A 25,056-nucleotide genomic window follows, 5' to 3' on the forward strand; every position below is an offset into this window, starting at 1 on the left:
TCCAGAAGTGGTTAATAAGGACATGTGTGCTCCAGTGCGTTTTACAGCGTTCCAGTACAGTCCAGTGCAGAAAAAATGCAGCATGCTCTTTTTTTTCTGGAACTGGAACGCACTGGTGTGAACTATGCCATTGAAAACCATATGACCTACTATCCATGCATTTTTGTCGCAGAAAAAAAACGCACTGGACTGCATGTGTTGTGAACTGGCCCTTAACCTTGTACACTAAATGCCTGGTCTTCAAGGGGTTGACCATGCGTTGTTATTCATACAATGCACTAAATTGCGGTTATCCCGCAGCAGCAGAAGGGTTAATGCTGACTGAAATGTCTCTTCACCTCCTACAGCACTCCCTCTGAGGTAAAAAGAGTTCAGCGGCACTGTGGCCAGCCCAGGGCTGCCTTCCTATTGGACGAGGCTGATGAAAGGTATTTTCCTATTGGCTCCGGCATGACATTCCACTCCCGTTAGCTGCAGCTGTGTCTGGTGCCCTTGGTGGAAGCGGGAGCATGGAGGACGGAGATGGGCTGAGGCAGCGGAGGCCTATCCGGCCGCAGGTGATCACCGATGAAAACTACGTGCAGGAAGGCGAGAGGAGCAGGCGAGTACAATACCCACAGTGCGGGCAATGCTTGGGATGGCTGCTATTGGCCAATACCTAATATGGCGATTACCTTGCCAGCTCTACGACTGCGCATGCACCTTGCTTTCCTCTGTCGCTGCACGCTAATGCTGCGTGAGCCTGACGCAGAATATTACCTTTCCTTTCCTCTCCTAAACCTGCTACTGTCTTCTTCAAAAGGGGCTGCGACTGACCTATAGAGTCCATTTAGAACTAAAAAAAACCTTTTATTTTGTAGAACGGCAGTCACTTTATTTGTATGAAAGTGTATCCAGACCCACAACTGAATGTATGGTATTGTATTCTTTATTTACATAGGCTGTGGTTGCTTCTCTCCACACTTTTTCTTTGTAGCTGGTGACCTTTTTGTGACAACGCTCCCCAGTGTGTGTGTTTGCAGAAGCAGAGTTGTCACCTGCAGCGTTGACGCATAATGCTTAGAGCCGTTTTACACTGAGGCGCTGGTGCTAAAAAAAAAAAAAGCCTGAAAAGCTCACAAAAACCTAGTCCTGGTAAAATCAATGAATGATTTCACATTGAGGCGGTGCGGTCCTGCGAGCAGCATCTTGGGAGCATGTTTGAAACGCTAAAAAAAGCACCTCAAAAACGCCCCTCTCCATTGAAATGAATGGGAAGTGCCTCAAAATGATTCTTGAAGCAGTTTTTTAATCGCGTGTCCTTTCAAAAAACAAAAAGGGGGCCACTAAGGCCCCTTTCACACATACAGGGTCCGTTTGTCCGTTGACGGATGAAAAACACATCAATGCATCTCTATGGAAAAATGGATGTGGATGATCATCTATTTACATCCGCATCTGTCATCATCCGCCTTTTTTTTTTTTTAAACTGCTTAAGGCCCCTTTCACACGGGCGATCCAATCTGGTCTGCCTGTCAGTTTTTTAGGCGGATCTGATCGGATGCTCCATGCATCCCTATGGGGCAGCGGATGTCAGTGGTGATATCTCTCCTGACACCCGCTGCTATGCGATCTGATCCTGTCCGTGAAATCCGGACAGTTGGAAACCCTATTTTCCATCCATCCAGGGGATCGGATCGGATGAGAACGGACAGGCGGTCCGTACTCATCCGATCTCCCATAGAGGAGAGCTGGGCTCTGACAGCACTGTCTCAGCACAGAGAGCGGAGACGGAGCTGTCATTCGCCTGCTCAGTGGGGATCGGCGGATCGATCCCTGCTGGGCAAAACGGACTATGTCAGGTGCACTGCCCATGTGAAAGGAGCCTAAGGACTCTTTCACACGGGCGGTCCGATCAGATCCACCTGTCAGTTTTTTAGGCGGATCGGATGCCCCATTCAGCCCTATGGAGCAGCGGATGCCAGCGGTGACATGTCCGCTGCCATCCGCATCCGATCCTGTCCGTGAAATCCGGACGGATGGAAACCCTATTTTCCATCCGTCCTGGGGATGGGATCGGACGAGAGCGGACAGGCGGTCCGCTCTCATCCGATTCCCCATAGAGAGCAGCGGGTGCTGTGACACCTCCCTATCCGCACTGCAAGCGGAGACGGAGCTGTCATCCGCCGGCTCAGCGGGGATCAGCGGATCGATCCCCGCTGAGCAGCACGGATCCGCCTACGGAGACGGACTGTGTGAAAGAGCCCTAAAGCTCTTTTTCTTCCGTTGAAAAAAAAAAAAAAAACGGCTCGGAAAAAAAAAAGATGTAAACTGACAAATGACCAGTTTTTTTCATTCATTTTTGCATTAGTAGTGAATTTTAAATCTACTGATGAAAAACTGATGACCAATATGAAAAACGAAATGCAAGGATAATCCTGCGCTAAAAAAAAAGATATAAACACCAATAATAGGTATGCTGCTATTTATCACAATGTGAAAATTAAATGAACTATACAAGCCACAGCGCAAAATCTCAAATAGCAACAATTTGGAATTCAAATGGGAATAGAAAACCCTAAATTAATCAAAACAGCCTAAAGTGCATAACTGAAATAAAAAAATATTAATAAACCCTCGTACAAATGCATATGGTGCTATGACATTCAGTGTATAAATATTGTTGGAATAATTGCGACAAGTGGCCAATGAAAATCCTCCAATTTAAAAAAAAAAAATGCTTGCATGCTAAAAGTTCATAAAGTATGTGGCCAGTGGGGAACAAACCAAGCCCCCCTCTAATAGGAAATCAGATCACAGCAGCTCAAAAAAAGGCCTTTGGGAGGTGGCTGAGATCCATAGAAGGCACATATTTGAGTTTAGAATACATGCTTGAATAGAATGTATGTATTATTATTTATTTTTTTTAAAACCAGATTTTAGTGTCTCTTCAAACCACACTTAAAAAAACAGATGGTAAACAATGGGTTAAAGCAAACTCCCAGCACAGCTCAGACTGCAGGGATGGCTTTGGTAATGACTTTAAGCCTAGGTTCACACTGAGAGCCGGTTCACACTTGTGCGTTTGCGGTGATCGCATGTAATTTGGAGCGCACTGCTCCTAAATTACATGCGATCTCATGTGCGGTGCGAATTTCAGCCATACACTTTGTATGGCTGAATTCGAACTGTATCCGCACCAAACACACACGAGGCATTTTTTGAGCCACATCAGAATCAGATCGAAGTGTGAACCACTGTGCGATCCGATTCTGATGCGAATTCAGATTCTGTGCGAACCGTCAGATCGCACTGCGATATGCGATCAAACTGGGGGTGTCGTTAACATTTAATTGACACCCCCTGTGTATCGCATATGGCAGTGTGAACTGCCAGAGGCGCGGATGCGATGCGGGATCACGCTGCATATTCGCAGCGTTCCAGCATCGCACAAATGTGAACCGAGCCTAAGGGTGGGTTTGAAATAGTGCGAGTTACACATTGATAAGATCTTGAGAGCCGTTCATAATCTGGCTAGGGACACCAATACGATAGAAATGGACTATAATTGTTTGGCAAATCGGTATATAACCCCAGCTAAAGGACAGAAACATCACCCAGAGAAATCCCCACTATGCTGGAGGGGGTGTAACTTGAAGGGTAATATGGCACATATCTGGTGGGAATGCCCAAAGATCCAAATATTCTGGCAGAAGGTACGACAATATACAGTGGTGATCGAAAGTTTGGGCACCCCAGGTAAAAATTTGTATTAATGTGCAAAAAGGAGCCAAGGAAAGATGGAAAAAGCTCCAAAAGGCATTGAATTACAGATTAGACATTCTTATAATATGTCAACAAAAGTTAGATTTTATTTCCATCATTTACACTTTCAAAATAACAGAAAACATTCCCGCTGCTCAACCTTACATAGGAAGCTTTGTATTCTATAAATAAATACAAAGCTTCTTCTAATTGGATGAGGCTGAGATCGTGGTGTCATCCAATCAGTGGAAGCTTTGCATTCATTCATAGAATACAAAGCTTCCTGCGAATGGATGAGCAGCACTCAGCCCAACAAAAAAAAACTCAAATACCACCAAAAGAAAGCTCTGTTTGTGTATATAAAAAAAAAAAGATATAAATTTCATTTTGGGTACAGTGTTGCATGACCGCACAATTGCCAGTTAAAGTGGCACAGTGCTGAATAGCTAAAAATGGCTTGGTCATGAAGGGGATACAACCTTCCGGAGCTCAAGTGGTTAAACTTCACCAAAAGCTGGAGATCTAAGTCAACAGCCGGGAAACGGCTTTCAGACAAAAGTGATCTAATAAGGTTATAATGTTTAGTGTCCTCATGCAGTCTGTGCATGACTAGCTGCATTGGAGGGTTTAAAAAAAAAAACAGTGTCTAAGAAGGGTAAAGAAGAAAAAAAAAAAAAAAATATATATATATATATAATATAATTTTTTTTTTTTTTTAACCACTTAAGCCCCGGAGGATTTGGCTGCTAAAGGACCAGGGGTTTTTTTGCGATTTTTTACTGCGTGACTTTAACGGACAATTGCGCGGTCGTGCGACGCTGTACCTAAACGAATTTGACGTCCTTTTTTTCCCACAAACAGAGCTTTCTTTTGGTGGTATTTGAGCACCTGTGCGATTTTTTGATCACGCGCTATAAACAAAAAAAGAGCGTAAATTTTGCAAAAATAACAATATTTTTCACATTTTTTTATATGAAATTCCCCAAAAAAAAAAGTAAAAATCAAAATTTTTTAACATTTTTCGGCCAATTTGTTTTATGCTACCTATGTTTGGTAAAAAAAATCGCAAAAAGCGTATTTTGATTGGTTTGCGCAAAAGTTATCGCGTTTACTAACAAAGAGAAAGATTTTTGTCATTTTTGGTGTTTTTTTTTTTAACGCATAATGGCGGCGATCTGCGATTTTTTTTTCGGTACTGCGACATTGCGGCGGACAGATCGGACCCTTGACTGACATTTTTGACACTTTTGGGGTTACCAGTGACATTACTGCAGTAATCAGTGCTATACATATGCACTGTTACTGCAAAAATGACACTGGCAGGGAAGGGGTTAACTTTATTGGACAGGGAGGGGTTAAGTGTGTCCTAGGGGCGTGCTTTCTACTGTGTAGGGACATGGCTATTGGTGTAAAAGCAAAGATCAACCGTTCTACATAGTAGAACGGTCAGATCTTCACTTTTACACAGGGAGAACTGACAGGCAGCTTGTTTACACAAGCTGCTCTGTCTTTCTCCCTTCACAGGAGCGATCGTAGTGTGGCCGGCGGACATCGAGTCCGCCGGTCACACGCACTGACTTGCCTGTGAACGAGCCGCGGCGGGCGCGCGCCTCGGCGGGCGCGCGCCCGCCCGCGATAGGCTCGCAAGTCAGTGACAGGCGAGTGACGTACCGATACGTCACTCTGCCTGGCCGGGGCTGACCGCCGCAGTATATAGTCGTGCGGCGGTCGGCAACCGGTTAAAGATTGTAAGTCTTATTTTTTGTTTGTGGTGCAAAAAAATAAAACCCAGTGGTGATCAAATACTACCAAAAGAAAGCTCTATTTGTGGGGAAAAAATGAAATAAATTAAATTTATGTACAGCGTTGTATGACCACTCAATTGTCAATTAGGGAAGCACCGAATAATCGGCGGCCGAACATTATTCGGCCGAAAATAGAAAAAATAGCACTTTCGGTGTTCGGCCGAATAAGTCAAAAGGCTGAATAATTTTGTGCCGAACAATAGGGCTGAACGATAGTCAATATGATATCGACTATCGTTCTGTGGCCGTAGGCGATATTCATATCGCCGAGGTCACGATATTTACATAGGCAGGGGGAAGGGACTCGGAGGAGGACTCAGACTTCCGTGAAGCTGGGACACTTCAGCGGTGAGCATACATACATTACTCACTCGTGCACTGCAGCCGCCCCACACATTCAGTGAGTCTTACTCTCCTCCCTAGTTTTTTCAATGGCACATTCAGGGAGCCAATCACGCCGTGATTAGCTGCACAGCGAACCAATCACGTGTGCCTGCACACCTGATTGGTTCCGCTGTGCCGCTACTCCTACTAGTCCACCTCCAGCCTCCTACTACCACCACTATGAGAGACTGTCTGTCACTGTATAATCTGATCGAGTCCACACTGACACTGACTGACTGTCACTGAGTAATTGATGTTACCACATTAACCCTGACCTGCCCAGTGCCCTGTATCTGCAATTAAAATTTACAAGGCTGCCTGCATGCTTCCTGATTTCCATTCCCAACATCCTTCCCAATCCCTACAGTGTCACTAACATTAACCCTATGGTACAAGGCTGCAGTGTGCACTGAATCCCATTCCCTACAGTAACATTTAGGGAGAGAGAGAGACATGAGAGGACAAGAGAGAGAGAGAGACATGAGAGGACAAGAGAGAGAGAGTGAGAGGACAAGAGAGAGAGCCATGAGAGGACAAGAGAGAGGACAAAAAATTGGCAAAATAAATGGAAAAAATGCGAAACACCGCGTTCGGTATTCGGCCTTCGGCCAAACATTTAATTATTATTCGGCTTCGGCCAAGAATTTCATTTCGGTGCATCCCTATTGTCAATTAAAGTGATACTAAGAGCCGGTTCACACTACCGTGACCAGAAAGTCGCCCCATGAAGGAGCAACTTTTTAGTGTGACTTTTTAGCGCAACTTTGAAGAGACTTAATTGATAGGTGACTTTGTCTGTGGGGAATGCCTGGGTAATCTTTCTTCTTCCTGGAAAGTCTGATCACAGTCGCTTGAAAATAGATAAGGATCCGACTTAGAGGCGACTCCCATTGAAGTCTATGTGCACAAGTCGGATAGAGGTCGCCTTGAAGTAGTACAGGATCCTTTTCTGAAGTCGAAGGCGGAGCGTCTTCAGTAGTGCATATAAAGGCGGCTCTCATTCATTTACATTGAATTTGTAATGACAAGCGTCTTGGGGCGACTTTAGGTGGGAGTAGTGTGAACAGGGTCTTAAGCTTTGTTCCCCCCCCCCCAAAATAAGAAACATGTTATACTTACCTGCTCTGTGCAGTGGTTTTACACAGTGCAGCTCTGATTCTCTTTTCAGGTCCCCGTCGGTGCTCCTTGCTCCTCCCTCTCAAGCTGCGCCCCCATTGTAAGCCGCTTGCCCTGGGGGGCACCACTGCATGCTCGCTCCCGAGTCACTGCTCTATGCGTCCTAGGATTTAAAAAGCTACTGCTCGGCCCCGCTCTCTCCTCATTGGCTTACTGGCTATGATTGACAGCAGTGGGAGCCAATGGGCTCCCTCTGCTGTCTCAGCCAATGAGAATAGAGGAGAGTCCCGGGACACCAGAGACTATTGTGCACATCGCTGGATCGTAGGGGTTCAGGTAAGTATAAGGGGGGTGGGAAGCTGCACACAGAAGGTTTTTTTTTTTTTTTTTTTCTTTTTACCTTCATCTATAGAATTCATAAAGGTAAAAAACCTTCAGTCTTTACAACTACTTTAAAGTAACGCAGTGCCGTATTTGCAAAAAATGTCCAGATTATAAAAAGGGGTAAATCTTCCAGAGGTCAGGTTGCGTGCGGATATTTAAAAACCTGTCCTGATAGACTAGTGGTTAATTTGATTTGAAAACATGGCCAAAAAAAATGTATTATGGCAGAGAAGAGCAGGAATACCGGTCCCTCCGCCTGTGCCTCAGGTCAGGCAGAGATGTCAGGAGTGTTGGGTAACTGTCTCCTACTGCAGGCTGAATACAGCTTTGCAGGGAGGCAGCAGTGGCGTAGCAGGTGGGGGGATGGGGGCACCCAACATTTCTTGAAGTGTGTATCAGAAGCAGAATATTCTTTGGTGCTTTGGTTTTAATTTATTTATTTCATTTTTTACCACCAAGGCTACGTTTACACTCGCCATGTGTTAAAGTAATTCATTTTAGTGCTGGTTCACACTGCCGCTACCACTAAAGTAGCGTCGCTTCCAGCGCGACTTTGGCGCGACTTTGGCGCGACTTAGCGCGACTTAGCGCGACTTTGACGCGACCTAATCGCGAGGCAACTTTTTATTTGGCCAATCACAATCTGATGTCTTGTGACCTAATTTCCTTTTCCTGTGTTTTTTTTTTTACATATTTCCTTTTTCCCATGTGTGCAGTGTTGTGTGTCTCACATAGCTTTGTTTGTCTGTCCAGAAACGTAAAAAAAAAAAAGAGCTTTTTTCCTATAATTTTTAAGAAGCACATGCCTCCAAAGACACCCAAAAAATGCCCGTAAAATGTCTGCAAGAAAAAAAGCCAGCCGCAGAGAAGCCATATTACAGAAAATATAGTAAAAATGCTGTTTTTTAGGGGTTCTGGACATGCTACAGAGCTGAAAGTTGACAGGTACACTTTTTAGACACCCAGACACTAAATCCCAAAAATGACATGCCTGCCTAAAAAAATGCCCGCTAAATGCCTGCAAGAAAAAAAGACAGCTGGTAAGACACTACAAAAAATTATAAGAAAAATGATTTTTTTTAGGGGTTCTGGACATGCTACATAGCTGAAACTTGACAGGGACACTTTTTTGACCCCCCAGACACTAAATCCAGAAAATGACATGCCTGCCTAAAAAAAAATGCCCGCTAAATGCCTGCAAGAAAAAAAGCCAGCCGCAGAGAAGCCGTATCCCTGAAAATATAGTAAAAATGCTGTTTTTTAGGGGTTCTGGACATGCTACAGAGCTGAAAATTGACAGGTACACTTTTTAGACCCCCCAGACACTAAATAAAAAAAAATGACATGCCTGCCTAAAAAAAATGCCCGCTCAATGCCTGCAAGAAAAAAAGACAGCTGGTAAGACACTACAAAAAATTAAAAGAAAAATGATTTTTTTTTAGGGGTTCTGGACATGCTACAGAGCTGAAACTTGACAGGGACACTTTTTAGACCCCCCAGAAACGAAATCCAAAAAATGACATGCCTGCCTAAAAAAATGACCGCTGATGAATGCCTGCAAGAATAAAAGACAGCTGGTAAAGACACTACAAAAAATTAAAAGAAAAATGATTTTTTTTAGGGGTTCTGGACATGCTACAGAGCTGAAACTTGACAGGGACACTTTTTAGACCCCCCCAGAAACGAAATCCAAAAAATGACATGCCTGCCTAAAAAAATGACCGCTAATGCCTGCAAGAAAATTATGCTCTTTTCTTGTTCACTGCCATTTTTTAGCAAAGTCGGATGACAAGTCGGATTACAGGTCGCTTCAATTAAGATAAGGAGGCGACTCCCATTGAAGTATATGGGACAGGTCGGATCACTGGTCACCTGAAAGTAGTACAGGACCCTTTTCTGAAGTCGGAGCGACCTTAATAGCGGCAATTAAGACAGCACTGATTCATTTACATTGGTTTGGTCATGTCAAGCGACCTGGGGCGACCTGGGTCGACACAAGTCGCCTCGTGAGTCGCCCTAGTGTGAATGGGGGCTTAGCATGCAGGCTAGTGGTGTTTACCTTTTTTTGTTATTTTATTTATATATTTTTTTTACTTCATTGAAATGACATAGCTGCAGGGTAGTGAATTGGATGAGCTTTGGTGCATTGCCAAAAAATGCAGCATGTCTATTTTTAGAAGACAGAAGGTGAAAACGCCACACACCAAAACCCAACCACTTTATGGAGAGGTGACGATACGGCTTTAGCCTGAGCTCCTCCTTGGTATGTTCCTCTGACATGTCGCTCCGACTACAGGGCTTAGTGCGTTTCTGCATACATGTTTTTGCTGTATTCCGGTGCATTTTTGATTTCTGTTTCCTGTGTGTGTGTGTTTTTTTTTTTTTTTTTTTTTTTTTTTTTTTTTTTTTTTTTTTCCCCAGTATTGCATTTTTAATGCGTTTTTAGATGCGTTCTGTGCAGAAAAAATGCAGCCTGTTCTACTTTTCTCTGCACTGGAACTGACCACACAGGTGTGAACTAAGCCATTAAAACCCATATAATCTACCGTCAATGTGTTTTTGATGCAGAAAAAAAATGTACTGGACTGCCTTTGGTGCGAACCGAACCGGCTCCTTAATTGTTGAGAGTGCTATGATTTCTGGTGTGTGGAATTTCCACCTTCTGTCGTCCGATGTGTTTCAGCTAGCCTGGATGACCTTGTTTGACCCTCACGGTTTTGTGCTTTGGACTGCAGGGGGAATTTTTGCAGTTTGAGATGCCCTCCATGTTTTTGTATATGGGTCGGTCACCATGTCTGTATTTTAGTGCAGTGCAACCCACCTGAAGGCAGTATAGCCGTATGAAAAGGGCACACAGAGAACAACTGTTTTCAATGTACTTTTTGTGGTAGGGTTGCCACCCCATCCCTTAAAAATGGAACACCTATGAATTACACAGGTTCTGTGGCTGATTAACGTGGTAGTTAAACTCACTTGGCGCCTTCTCTGCATTAAATTAGCCTGAGGACCTGTGTAATTCATATGTGTTTGGCTTTAAAGGGATGAGGTGGCAACCCTACTTTGTGGTGACTGTCATTGGGTCAGTTCCGAAAAAATGTCAGTCACTCATCGCACATAGTGTGAATGAGCCTTTAGGCCCCTTTCACACAGGCGGACCGCTCAGATCCACCTGTCAGTTTTTTTGGGCGGATCTGAACGGTCCCCCTATGCATCCCTGTGGGGCATCGGATGTCAGCAGATACATGTCCGCTGACATCTGATCCGATCCGTCAAATCGGGACGGATGGAAACCCTATTTTCCATCCGTCCAGCGGATCGGATGAGAATGGACCGACGGTCTGTTCCCATCCGATTTCCCCCATAGAGATGTATGGGGCTATGACAGCTGTGTCTCTGCACACAGTGCAGAGAACAACTGTCATTCTCCTGCTCAGCAGGGGATCGGCGGCTCGATCCCCTGCTAAGATAAACAGAGTCCGTCCGACAGACATACTGTGTGAAAGAGCTCTTAAACATTCAGGTCCTTCATGTCACACATCCTAGGCGGTGGTGGGGTACTCTACTGCATAAGTGCCCCATTGCGTCATGAGTGGGTGGGGGCAGCTGTCTCTTCTTGGCTTTTGCAGCCGGCCCCCCAATAACATGGCACATGAATGCCATTTTGGGACCAGCTGCAGGAACCCAGAAAAGACAGGGAGCCCCCTGATGACATCAGAAGACTGGATGTAAAGTAGCGGATCCTACAGAACACCACTGGATTTCTAGCGCAGAACCCAGCTATAGAGGTGAGAGGGGGTAAAAAAATTACGGGGGGGGGGGTTACTCATCAGTTAAATTTTAATTGCATGAGACCCCTTTTTATCTTATGAACTATGTACATGAGTTGCACGCTGTTGAAATTCAGGAACGTTTCACCATGTACTCAGAGTAAAGTCAGAAGGGCTGTGTGCAAATCCTGAGTCATTTCTAAGATGAAAGATGTGTGTGTTTCTCAGAGGTCTTTTGAAATGCGTGTGTCATTAGGGTTCCTCCTATACCTGTCAGCAAACACTCATCACTGCAATTAACTGCCAAGATTTGTGAGTTGTAAATGAGTATTCTGACATATCCTTGTATGTCACGAACAAAGAGGAAAACAATTAGATTCCTGTATTAATGGCATAATAAGCACAGCTATATGTTGATATCTACCTTAGTGTTGAAAGCTTCCGGTGTATCGAATGTCAAAGATATAAAGAAATAAAAAAATTTGGGTAGAGTTTGAAAAGTTTAGCAGCTCTGTCAGGTATTAGTTGTCTGTGTCCCTGCTGGGGAGATTCACTCTTTTTATTGGTCCTGGTGACCACTGTCACTGGCATTGAAAGTGAGGGACACCTTCCTCATCTAAGGACTGACCGTTTGCAGTACTTCTGTTATTGGGTTTCAATACACTTTTTAAAGTGGATCTAAACTGTATCTGAGCACCGCAAAAACTGAAAAATATTCAAAGCAAACTCGCCGATCCATCCATTCATGTCTTTATGCTTTATTTTGTTGGGAAATCACTTTGAAAAACAACTCTCCAGCATTTCTAGCTGAAGTCATCTTGAGTAAGGGCAGATGATTTGTGTTGCATTTAAATCTTGAAATCCATCTTCCCTTAGCTCAGGCATGCAGGCAGGAGGGGTGCTGGGCTAAGAAATCTCTCTCTCTCTCTCGGTCTCGCTCTCTCTCTCGGTCTCGCTCTCTCTCTCGGTCTCGCTCTCTCTCTCGGTCTCGCTCTCTCTCTCGGTCTCGGTCTCTGTCTCTCTGTCTCGGTCTCTGTCTCTCTGTCTCGGTCTCTGTCTCTCTGTCTCGGTCTCTGTCTCTCTGTCTCGGTCTCTGTCTCTCTGTCTCGGTCTCTGTCTCTCTGTCTCGGTCTCTGTCTCTCTGTCTCGGTCTCGGTCTCTCTCTCTCTCGGTCTCTGTCTCTCTCTCGGTCTCTGTCTCGGTCTCTCTCTCTCGGATTACTTTTCAGTAACACCGCCACCACTCAATGTGTTTGTGCTCTGTGAGGGGAGGAATTTACATCCGTACCTACCTTCTCTCTGAGAGGTAAGAAACCGGTGTAACGTTAGAAAGCCATACCTCGTGAAAATTCCATACCCACTTCACTTCCTGTCAGAAATGTAATGGAACAGCTGAGCAGCGTAGCAGTGCGCATGCTCACAGCTCTGGATACAACATTGAACAGCTGGAGGAGCTTAGAATTGCGCATGCTCGGAGGGTATGGAATGTTTACGGTAGTGTGTTATAACGTTACACCGCCTCAGCTGTTGCGGCGGTTACATTAAAACAGCTCGGCTGCAACATGAATAATCTCCGCTCCTACCCCTGTCACTTCCCTGATCTCGGCTCCTAAATGTAAAAGCGGCGGCGTTTTTTTTTTTCATAGACCCGCCGCCGCTTTTATATTTAGTAGCCAAGATCAGGGAAGTGACGGGTAGGAGCGGAGATGATTCTTGTTGCAGCCGAGCTGTTTTAATGTAACCGCCGCAACAGCTGATGCTGTGTAACGTTACAACACACTACCGTAAAAATTCCCTACCCTCCGAGCATGCGCACTAGTAAGCTCCTCAGCTGTTCAATGACGTAGGTGCACCGGAAGTGACGAGGGTAGTGAATTTTCACGGAACACCAGAAAAGATGTGCATTTCACCACTTTCGGTTTCAGTTTAATATTTACAAGCTATTACCAGCTGGTAAAGCATTTGGTCAAACTTCTCTTGGTTTAGTCTGATGCTTTCAGGGCAGACCAGAGATCTGGGGTCTATTAGACCTCTTCATAAGGCCCCTTTCACACTTGTATGACCTGAAAGTCAGGCGAATTTGACGCAACCAAAGTAGTGCAGGGACTACTTTAAATTCGCACGCACAGATATAAATGGTACTCATTGGAAATCCTGGGATACGACTTGTCCTGAGACTCGTGCGACTTGTCATGTGACTTTGCAGTCCCAAGTGTGAAAGGGGTCTAAAGAGGACCTGTCATGCTTATTGCTATCACAAGGGATGGTGTTTTTTTTTTTTTTTTTTGCTAGCAATTTCAGCATCCTTATCTTATTCTTCTATGTTTTGATTCCTTTCTTTATAATAAAATTATTTACAAACCCTAACCTCATTTAGAAAACAATGCCACAGTAAAACCCCTTATTCTCCATTCACACCTGGGCGTTTTCAGCTCCAAAAACGCTCAAAAGAAACTCTTCCAAAACGCCCAACAAGTAAAACCCCATTCATTTAAATGGCCCCTGTTCACATCTGAGAGTTTAAACGCCTGAAGCAAAACGCCCAACGCTCAAAGTACATGAGCTTCTTTTCGGGCAGATTACAGGCGTTTTCCATTGGTCTCTAGTCAATCTAAAAACGCCTGCACAAAAAACGCCTGCAAAAACGCCCATAAAAACACCTGAAACAAAAACGCCCAGGTGTGAATGGAGCCTTACACACGGGCCAAATGTCAGACAACATTCGGCCTTTGTGTATGGCAACCGATCCGAGAGAAGCTGGCCATTCTGCTGGCTTCTGACGAAGGGGCATGACCACCAACTGGCTCCCAATCATTGCTGAGAGCACTGACCAGAGTGTTCCGGCGGAATTTTAGTACAGCGGCTCAGACCTGAGCTGTCAGTTTTTTTTTTTTTTTTTTTTTTCGTTCAGCCCGCTGGGTTGAGCAACAAAAAAAAAATTAAAAAATTAGCAGTGTGTACGAGGCTTAAAGTGATTGTAAGGGCTTTTATTTTTATTTTTTTTAGAATAAAAATAACAAGCCTAGTATACTTACCGGCTCTGTTGCAGTGGATTTGCACAAAGCAGCCCAGATCCTCCTCTTCTCTGGTTCCTCTTCTGTGATCCTTGGCTGAGACACAGTAGCGATGCCATGGGGGGGGGGGGGGACAAGGCTCGGTGCCTGAATTGACACAGGAAGCCAATAGCGCCGCTGCTGTCTCTCAGCCAATCAGGAGCCTGGATGGCTGAGACACTCGTGGACATCCCTGGACAGGGTGGGACCTCAGGTAAGTATTAGGGGGGCTGCTGCACACAGAAGGCTTTTTATCCTAATGCATAGAATGCATTCAGATAAAAAAATCTTCTGACTTTGCAACCCCTTAAAGGCCCCTTTCACAGAAAGAAAGGTTCCGATCAGGTGCGCCTGTCAGTTTATCTGGTGGACCTGATTGGATCCTCAACTCACCCCTATGGACCAGTGGGTGTAAACAGATTTGTGTCCATTTACCTCCAATCCGATCTGATCTGCTATATTAAAAAAATGGAAGGGGATCCTACCTACCTACCTACCTCAGTGTAGGTAGATCAGATTGGAGTGTAGTCAGCTGTAAATGGACAGCAAAGTCTGTTTACACCCGCTGGTCCATAGAGCAGAGTGGGCTCAGTGTGGGTCCACTCTGCTTAAACTTAGCTGACACGGACCTGTCATCCGCCCGCTCTGCTCTAATCGGCAAGGGATCAGTGGACAGATCCTCTGCTAATCTAATTGGAGACCGCCTTGTGTGAAAGGGCCTAAAGACTAGTACACATGGGCCAAATATTGGTGGCTTTCGGCCCATGTGTACTGGAGTCAGGCCGAATGTTGGGTGGCTTTTTGGCCCATGTGTACTGGAGTCAGGCCGAATGTTGAGTGGCATTCGGTCCATGTGTACTGGAGTCAGGCCGATTGTTGGGTGGCTTTCGGCACGTGTACTGGAGTCATACCGAATGTTGGGTGGCTTTTGGCCCATGTGTAATGGAGTCAGGCCGAATGTTGGGTGGCATTCGGCATATGTGTACTGGAGTCAGGCCGAATGTTGGGTGGCATTCGGTCCATGTGTACTGGAGTCAGGCCGATTGTTGGGTGGCTTTCGGCACGTGTACTGGAGTCATACCGAATGTTGGGTGGCTTTTGGCCCATGTGTAATGGAGTCAGGCCGAATGTTGGGTGGCATTCGGCACATGTGTACTGGAGTCAGGCCGAATGTTGGGTGGCATTCGGCACATGTGTACTGGAGTCAGGCCGAATGTTGGGTGGCATTCGGCCCATGTGTACTGGAGTCAGGCCGAATGTTGGGTGGCATTCGGCACATGTATACTGGAGTCAGGCCGAATGTTGGGTGGCATTCGGCCCATGTGTACTGGAGTCAGGCCGAATGTTGGGTGGCATTCGGCCCATGTGTACTGGAGTCAGGCCGAATGTTGGTGGCATTCGGCCCATGTGTACTGGAGTCAGGCCGAATGTTGGGTGGTATTCAGGTACATGTGTACTGGAGTCAGGCTGAATGTTGGGTAGCATTCAGGCCCATGTGTACTGGAGTCAGGTCGAATGTTGGGTGGCATTCAGGCCCATGTGTACTGGAGTCAGGCTGAATGTTGGGTGGCATTCAGGCCCATGTGTACTGGAGTCAGGTCGAATGTTGGGTGGCATTCAGGCCCATGTGTACTGGAGTCAGGCTGAATGTTGGGTGGCATTCAGGCACATGTGTACTGGAGTCAGGCCGAATGTTGGGTGGCATTCAGGCACATGTGTACTGGAGTCAGGCCGAATGTTGGGTGGCATTCAGGTACATGTGTACTGGAGTCAGGCTGAATGTTGGGTGGCATTCAGGTACATGTGTACTGGAGTCAGGCTGAATGTTGGGTGGCATTCAGGCACATGTGTACTGGAGTCAGGCTGAATGTTGGGTGGCATTCAGGCACATGTGTACTGGAGTCAGGCCGAATGTTGGGTGGCATTCAGGCACATGTGTACTGGAGTCAGGCCGAATGTTGGGTGGCATTCAGGTACATGTGTACTGGAGTCAGGCTGAATGTTGGGTGGCATTCAGGTACATGTGTACTGGAGTCAGGCTGAATGTTGGGTGGCATTCAGGTACATGTGTACTGGAGTCAGGCTGAATGTTGGGTGGCATTCAGGTACATGTGTACTGGAGTCAGGCCGAATGTTGGGTGGCATTCAGGTACATGTGTACTGGAGTCAGGCTGAATGTTGGGTGGCATTCAGGTACATGTGTACTGGAGTCAGGCCGAATGTTGGGTGGCATTCAGGTACATGTGTACTGGAGTCAGGCTGAATGTTGGGTAGCATTCAGGCCCATGTGTACTGGAGTCAGGTCGAATGTTGGGTGGCATTCAGGCCCATGTGTACTGGAGTCAGGCTGAATGTTGGGTGGCATTCAGGCCCATGTGTACTGGAGTCAGGTCGAATGTTGGGTGGCATTCAGGCCCATGTGTACTGGAGTCAGGCTGAATGTTGGGTGGCATTCAGGCCCATGTGTACTGGAGTCAGGCCGAATGTTGGGTGGCATTCAGGCACATGTGTACTGGAGTCAGGCCGAATGTTGGGTGGCATTCAGGTACATGTGTACTGGAGTCAGGCTGAATGTTGGGTGGCATTCAGGTACATGTGTACTGGAGTCAGGCTGAATGTTGGGTGGCATTCAGGTACATGTGTACTGGAGTCAGGCTGAATGTTGGGTGGCATTCAGGCACATGTGTACTGGAGTCAGGCCGAATGTTGGGTGGCATTCAGGCACATGTGTACTGGAGTCAGGCCGAATGTTGGGTGGCATTCAGGTACATGTGTACTGGAGTCAGGCTGAATGTTGGGTGGCATTCAGGTACATGTGTACTGAAGTCAGGCTGAATGTTGGGTGGCATTCAGGTACATGTGTACTGGAGTCAGGCTGAATGTTGGGTGGCATTCAGGTACATGTGTACTGGAGTCAGGCCGAATGTTGGGTGGCATTCAGGTACATGTGTACTGGAGTCAGGCTGAATGTTGGGTGGCATTCAGGTACATGTGTACTGGAGTCAGGCTGAATGTTGGGTGGCTTTCGGCCCATGTGTACTGGAGTCAGGCCGAATGTTGGGTGGCATTCAGGCCCATGTGTACTGGAGTCAGGCTGAATGTTGGGTGGCATTCAGCCCATGTGTACTGGAGTCAGGCCGACAGAAGCTGGTTGTTCGTCCAGCTTCTGTCGAAGGCACATGCCCGAATACGGTCTGCCGATTGGCTCTCAATCAGTTGGGAAGAATGATTGGACAGAGTAATACTAGTTAACAGTGTCAGGCAAGGCAATGGTTATTTTAACATGCTGCAGTGTAATGTATAGAAGGTGCTTTGTAGCTGCTGGTATGTACAGGGCCATTTAGTTTAAAGCTCAGATGAATTCAAGTGCCTTGTAAAAATGTTAGTTTGTTACTGTGGGAAAAGACTTGGGTTGGTGGGTACAGTTATGTAATGTGGGACATTATTGTCAATTCACTATACCATAACACAGGGTATTTTTATTTCTGTGTTATTTGCTTATTTAAATACAGGGCTGTGGAACTCCCTGTCCTTGGTTGCAGGAAATGTGCCCAGGCAAGTGGGGAAATGTCTTCGCTACACTGTAAGAAGCTTCTCTTCGCTGTCTCATGCAGTCTGCTGCTCCTCCCCAATTCCTACAATTAATTCACTGCTCTAGAAAAACAGCATCCTGACATATTTTGCTGCACTCACACGCTACTATCTTGGCAGTCCAACCCTTAAAAGTTTTTCATTCCAAGAATTTGTAGAGATTGCAGTGTGTGTGTTGTAACAATGTCCTAAAGTGTAATGTTTACCAGTCCTGGGAACAGAGAGGAGCAATGGATTGCAGGGAGAGGAGGAAACCAACCTTGAAGCCATGCACCAATCAGCTTGACCATTCTCCTGTCAATGGGTGAGAACTCGGAATCAGGGGCTATGTTGGGGTGGGGGTGATCCACAGAAGGTTGTCCTGGCTCACTGTCCAACAAGGAGGAAGGTATTGGCTGTTTCACTGCTGCCATGAGGTAAGGTTGTTTTGTCTTGTGCATTTGGCGTGGTACTTTGCACAAGACACACACAGGTTCAGCGGGTTCGATAAACTGATTGGTGGTTGTACAAGAATGCAAAGTATTGCATTCTTTCCGCATTGCGGCGCATTGCATTTCACATAAAATCTCATGTTAAAGGTTTTTTTAGGCGCAGAAACCATGATCCTGATTATTTTGCGCCATCATCCTCTTGGCGCAGTACTGCATACCTACATTGCACAAAATATCGACCGACTGATAAATTATTTACTTCGTGCAAATTGTGCAATGTTTGTGAGACCGGTTGCACTTTAGGATTTTTTTTTTTTAATTTTCGTTTACACTAGTCGCATCTTTCTGTTCAAACCCTTTAACCAGAAAAAATATTTGGTGCATTCTATAAGCTGCTGTTCCGTGTACCAAATATTTGGCACGCCATCAACCGTTTTTGGGGCCCAGTATGAGGAAAACAAAAGCAAATGTTTTCCCCAAATCAATTGTTAATAATCTTAAACTGATTATTATGTGGGAAGTATGGAATTCGGTCCAATGCTGCATTTGTCGGCTGCCACCTCTAAGACCTAAAACTGAGTGATCAAAGACCGCTGATCGCTCAATTCTCAGTCTTCAGAAAAAAGAGAGCCGGTGACTGTCAGTCACTGCTCTCTACTCTGCCCCTCCAGTTCTCATTGGAACACCATGCTGTGCAGGGGGCAGGAGCGGCTGGTTCAGGCTCAGGCTGAGCCAGGTGTGGGTTAGACACATGGGGGATCCCAACATCAAAGTCGGGATCCCTCCAGAATGTGGAGCAGCTTAGTGCTGGGTCACAGGAGCGCAGAATTAGGGCGAAAGGCGCTTTGGCTATATAAATATATATATATATATATATATATATATATATATATATATATATTTATATAGCCAAAGCGCCTTTCGCCCTAATTCTGCGCTCCTGTGACCCAGCACATATATATTATACTTTTTTTTTTTTTTTTTTTTACTATCCTGCAAACTAATTCTGTACAAAAGGAAATGGAGAGCTGCTATTGCTTTTTTCTACTTTCTAAAGTTTTGGTTGCTTGGCTGTCTCTGATTTTGTAGTTTGTGTCACTTATCTGCAACAAGCCTGCAGATTGGGAAGGTCAGAGTGAAGTCGGAACCTTTTTGACTCAAACTTGTTTCATGGTCAGTGACTCCCAAAATACAGAAACCGTTAATCCAGCACACTCTCTATGTTCTTCTGTATGTGCTCCACCTTCCTGTTAGCATATTACTACTCAGTACATTTGCATGCTGCATACTGGTTTTGATTTGGGTTAGGCTTTACTTCTTATAAGCCATGCATACTTACTGGCTCTGTTTTTTCTTTTGAATACAAAAGTTTCAAGATCCTCGCTCAGGCTGATGAAATACCACTGTAGGGTAAAGTGTGAATTTTGTAATAAGAGCAGTTAAGATTGCTGTTGTTTGTCCTGTCTCGGACTTCCTTGTTGCCACACAGGACAGGTCAGGCATTGTTGGGTTTCATGTACAAGAGTTTAAATACATGACTCATTCCAAAGTTGGCCATACTTTTTTTCTTTTCGTTCAGTCAGAAGGCTGAATAAAAGAAAAAACAGATCCGCACAGACAAGGTGGATGGCAAGTCCCCCCCCAGGAATGCAGTGCATTTGCCTGCACCCGTTGGCATGGTACAAAAGTACCGTATAGTCCAGTTGCAGTATGTTCCCAAAAGTAGTGTGATTTGAGCCCATTTAATAAGAAAAGGGTTCACATTGCACTGTACTAAATCACATGTGAATTGCACAGAAATGCTCTGCCCATACCTGTGCAATTCATAGGGTGAGCCAGGCCTAAACACAGATAAACTGAATATACTGACGACTCTAAATTAGTAATGACTTGCATGCAAATAACAAAACCCTATTGCCGTTTGGCTGAGTATATTGTAAAAAGAGCTATGTTGCTGGTTAAACAATTGTGATGCTTATGGGCCATACACACTATAAGATTTTCTGAAGACTTTTTTTCCTTTTAGACTTACCAAAACCATATAATATGAGGTCAAACCTAAACACTTTCAATTTGTATGCAATCTGGCAGGCCCTTGCACTACATAGAAAAGGTAAATCTGAAGGAAATCTAACCACAAATGTTGGATAGTGTGTATCCAGCTTTAGGGGCCCTTTCACACTGAGGAGTTTTTAAAGCGCTTTTGCGTTTAAAAAAAAAAAAAAAAACACCTGAAAAGTTCAAGAAAAATGCAGATGCTTCCCATTAAAGTCAACGAATGTGTTCACACTGGGGCAGTGCACTTCTGTTACGTTGATATGAATGGGAACCACTTCAAAAAACGCCTTAAAAAAAAAAAACACCCAGTTTTTGGTGCTGTTTTTGAGTCCCATGTCATTTAAAAACCGCACCACAAACACTCCATTAACACGCAAAATCGTTTTATTGGCAGTTTTGAAGCGAACCAGTGTGAAAGTGCCCTAAGGCTACTTTCACACTAATCCGCAGCAAAACTGTGGTAAGAACGCAAATGCTTTTTTGCCATGATTTTGCCGTGTTTGCGGTGAGTTTTTTTTTTTTTTTACCGGACATGTAACTGAAAAGCCAACACAGGTGCATTTTTTGATGCATTTTTTTAATGCGTTATTGCCGCGTTTTTAATGCATTTCAATAGGGAGGTGAGTTTTTGGTGCAGTTTTTTACCACACCAAAAATGCGGCAAGCAAGATTTTTTACACTGCAAGAAAAGCCCAACGCCCCAGTGTGAACACATGCATGGAATTTAAAGGGAAGCACGTTTCTTGAGCTTTTTTGCTCTTTTATTTTACGCAAAGGCGCTTCAAAAACTCCTCAGTGTGAAAGCAGCCTTCCATTTCATTCTTCTTGCATATAAAAATGCCTTTTTCAAGCCTGTCCTACATTATTCCTGTCTGGTAAATAATGCTATTTTTTGATCCACAGCACATACAGCGGCAAAGTGTTCCGTGCCACCCTGACATGCTTGGCCTTGGCACTGATCATTCCTTCACTGGCAGCAGTCTGTCTTCTAGAAAGCCCCATAGAGCCCCAGGTGTTAAGGTAAGGCACTGCAATATCATACCTTTTTTTTTTTTTTTTTTTTTTTTTTCCTTTGCTTCTGTCTTCATTCTACAAGGCAGGAGTAGTGTTTAGCGGCAGCAGACATTTTGCTGTTTGGGTTGAATTGATACTCATTTCAAAATGACAGTTGAGACACGTACAGTAAACATGGCCTACCTGCTGAGCAGTTCAGTTTTTCATCAAGAATTTACTGGAACACATCAGTTCACCCTTCTCCCTTTTTGTCTGGATTTTGGAATGCAGAGCTGCTGATGATGTTGGAACACCATACACATAAAACCTTATATTAAATTAATACCAGTACGAAGAGGCTTCTCACAGCCATCCATTAGATTCAAACCTGCCTTGGAAATGTGAATATAAAGGATGATGCAGGAAGCAGTTAGAGGGGAAATGATACAGGACAGACTTTGGGGAAGTACACTTTTGGGCTCCGTTCTCACTAGTGCGACTCCAAAGTCACATGATTTCCACTGCGACTTGAATGAGGCTTATTACACTCTATGGCACAGGTGTCAAACTGGCGGCCCTCTTGCGGAACTACAAGTCCCATGATGCTTTGCAGTTACAAGTATGACTCCCATAGGCAGAGACATGATGGGACTTGTAATTCTGCAACACCTGGAGGGCCGCCAGTTTGACACCACTGCTCTATGGCATTCATGTTGCAAAGAAAATTCTGATTGGCCACATGTCCGGTTAAAATCACCTGTTCATTAAAGCAACTCCAAGATACAAATGTGAGGTAACAGCGTGACCAGCTAACGCGTTTCATTCTTGTCTCTTAATCATAGCTTTAAGCTATGATTAAGTGCTAATTAGGCAACAAACACGTTAGCTGGTGATGCTGTTTCCCCACATTTGTATCTCGGAGTTGCTTTTATTAACATGCAAAATATTCCTCGCGCACACCTACAAGAAACAGGCTGTTCAGTAGTGCTGGGTGCTGTAATGACCAGAAGCTGGAAATCGTGGACGATCAAAGTGAAGAAATGTCATCAGCACACCAAGGATTCCTCCAAAGGGTCCAAAGCTTTGTTATCATGGTAACATTATAAACCTGCAGCAACCACAGGTTGCAGGAAAGAAATTTGCTTGATTTCCCCAATCAACACAGGTCATGTTGATGCAGGAATCTCTCCTGCCCGGCCTAAAAAAAGACAGAAAGAAAAAACAGATCCGCACAGACAAGGTGGATGGCAAGTCCCCCCCAGGAATGCAGTGCATTCGCCTGCACCCGATCGCATGGTACAAAAGTACCATATGGTCCAGTTGCAGTATGTTCCCAAAGGTAGTGTGATTTGAGCCCATTTAATAAGAAAAGGGTTCACATTGCACTGCACTAAATCACATGTGAATTGCACAGAAATGCTCTGCCCATACCTGTGCAATTCATAGGGTGAGCCAGGCCTAAACACAGATAAACTGAATATACTGACGACTCTAAATTAGTAATTTCCCCAATCAACACAGGTCATGTTGATGCAGGAATCTCTCCTGCCCGGCCTAGCCCCCCCCCCCCCTGCTGGGAGAAGACCGTGATTACTGCTAGTGGCTGAAAGCAGATGCTAGCGATGAGATTTCAGCAGGCTGGTTGTACCCAAGTTGATCGATTTTGATCATCTTGGTACATTCAGCTTGGCTGGCCCTACTGTTGGGTTTCTAGGACAGAAGGTGAACAAAAATCGCCAGACCGGAATAATACAGCATAAAAAAAAACTGATGGGTGTTAACCAAATATGTACTGTGTCCAAAACTAAAGGAGAAAATGTTTTGTCTTTACTCACACTTTCATACCTGTTTCCTCCTAACAAATCCTAATACAGCCATTCTGCTTCCCATTACTAGAAGCTCAGTGACCAGTAGACACTCTGGCACTGGACTGTTAAATGGTTGTAAAGTCATTTAGGATTTGGAATTCAAAGTCTAGGAGTTGCTGTCCAGGGTCTTTCCCAGGCATGCAGACATAAATATAAGTGCTTATAAATATACAGGTGTTGGCAGACAGGACCGGGCAGGTTCTCTTTGTCCGCATACAGATTGTCATATATAAAAGAGAAGTGTGTGATTTTCGGTGGCTGTCAGTCAGAGGCTTTCTGGTCTGCCCCCTCAAGTGTTCACTGGAGTGCTGGGCTGTGGAGGGGGTACAGGCTCTCAGTGGCAGGCTGAGAGGCTGAGCCAGTTGCCAGTCAGGCATCTGGGTGGATTGGACCATTAAAGTCGAGATCCCTTCAGAGTCTGGCCTGGCTTAATGACATCAGCTGACAGTGGACTTCAGCCTGCTGTTGGCTAAATACTGGTTACAGCTACAGTATCTCACAAACGTGAGTACACCACTCACATTTTTGTAAATATTTTATTATATCTTTTCATGTCACAACACTGAAGAAATTACACTTTGCTACAATGTAAAGTAGTGAGTGCACAGCTTGTAGAAGGCCTCTTTCACACGGGCGCTCCGTTTTTGTCATCCGCTGACATCCGCAATCTCATTGACATGCATTATGTCCGTATATCACCCGCAAACGGATGGGGTGATATATACGGAACGCCCGTGTGAAAGTGGTCTTGCAGTGTAAATTTTCTGTCCCCTAAAAATAACTCAACACACAGCCATTAATGTCAATGTTTTTCTAATATGTGTACGGCAATATCACATGACACAAACTGTATTCTAGAAGGAGCTAGTCTGTAAGCATGCTGTAACTTGCTGTTTACCTTAAGTTAAGTATTTTTTAGCCATCTTAATTATGTCTACAGTAGGGATTCTCGGATAGATTTCGGAACTTGACAGCTGTCTATGTGTTGTCTTCTAGTTACTGTTTTCCCTGTCAAATGCAATAAATCATCCCGTCTTCTGGGTATGCAGAGAATAAGTTTTATGTGGAATTTTGAAAACCTGGGAGTGGAGATTTAATGGTTATAGCCAGTATAGAGTACGTAAAAAGATCAACACCAGGCAAGTTTACAAAAAAATGTAAGGTAAAGGTCGATCACTTTAATGCGAAACAAAAATGTAATATATCGAGGCTTAGCACTGCTTAGATGTGGTGGCTGCATTCGTTTTATTTTTCAGGCTTTTTCCTTTATTTTCGCCTGGTAGTCCTGCAAATAACAACACATTTTCTGTCCCTGGATGGCTATGTTCACTCCTCAACTGTATCATTGCAGGTTTGTTACACGGGGTGTACTTTTACATGGGAGTTAGGGAGATTAGCATTTTTACACAAATGAGGTTACATTGTTTTATGCTTTAAATTATAGAACTTCAAAACCCTCAAAAGGGAGACTGGAACATGGGGATTTTAATTGTGCCAATACAAAAATAAAGTTAAAGTACAACTTTGTTAATACATTAAAAAAACAATTCCATGCAATTGCCATGTCAGGTATACGATGTACACTTTAAAATCAGTAGATCGACACATTTTACATAAAATCTTGCTTCCTCAGGATCCACTTTCCTTTATGATCTTAAGATCTGCCATTCTACCTGTGTAACGAATGATCGGCAGATGCCGGCGGACATCGAGTCTGTGGTATCCGCTGATCTGCTCTCTCTGTGTATAATCAAAGCGGGAGCAAGGCGCCGGCAACACGCATGTACGCCCCCTACCTGCAAGAGCCAATGCTATGGGGGTAAAGGTAGCACTGAGGACTCCTTTTGCTTTGTGAGGTCTGTT

General features: G+C 44.8%; 1 protein-coding gene across 3 annotated transcripts in view; it reads left to right on the forward strand.

The window, feature by feature from the left end:
* The first annotated feature begins 430 nt into the window (after positions 1–430).
* APMAP (adipocyte plasma membrane associated protein) overlaps positions 431–25,056 on the forward strand; it is a 56,388-nt gene continuing 31,762 nt past the window's right edge. The window contains exons 1-2 of one of the 3 annotated variants that reach the window (XM_082249134.1): positions 431–601; positions 21,236–21,352. In XM_082249134.1, the coding sequence (XP_082105260.1) occupies positions 510–601; positions 21,236–21,352 (209 nt within the window). In that variant the 5' untranslated portion in view covers positions 431–509. Of the gene's footprint in view, positions 602–18,068; positions 18,260–21,235; positions 21,353–25,056 lie in introns of those variants that run through there. The other 2 variants (XM_082249135.1, XM_082249136.1) reach the window with 2 other exon arrangements.

The sequence above is a fragment of the Pelophylax lessonae genome (genome assembly GCF_965119305.1).
Source record: "Pelophylax lessonae genome assembly, chromosome: 3".
In the NCBI taxonomy this organism is placed as follows: domain Eukaryota; kingdom Metazoa; phylum Chordata; class Amphibia; order Anura; family Ranidae; genus Pelophylax; species Pelophylax lessonae.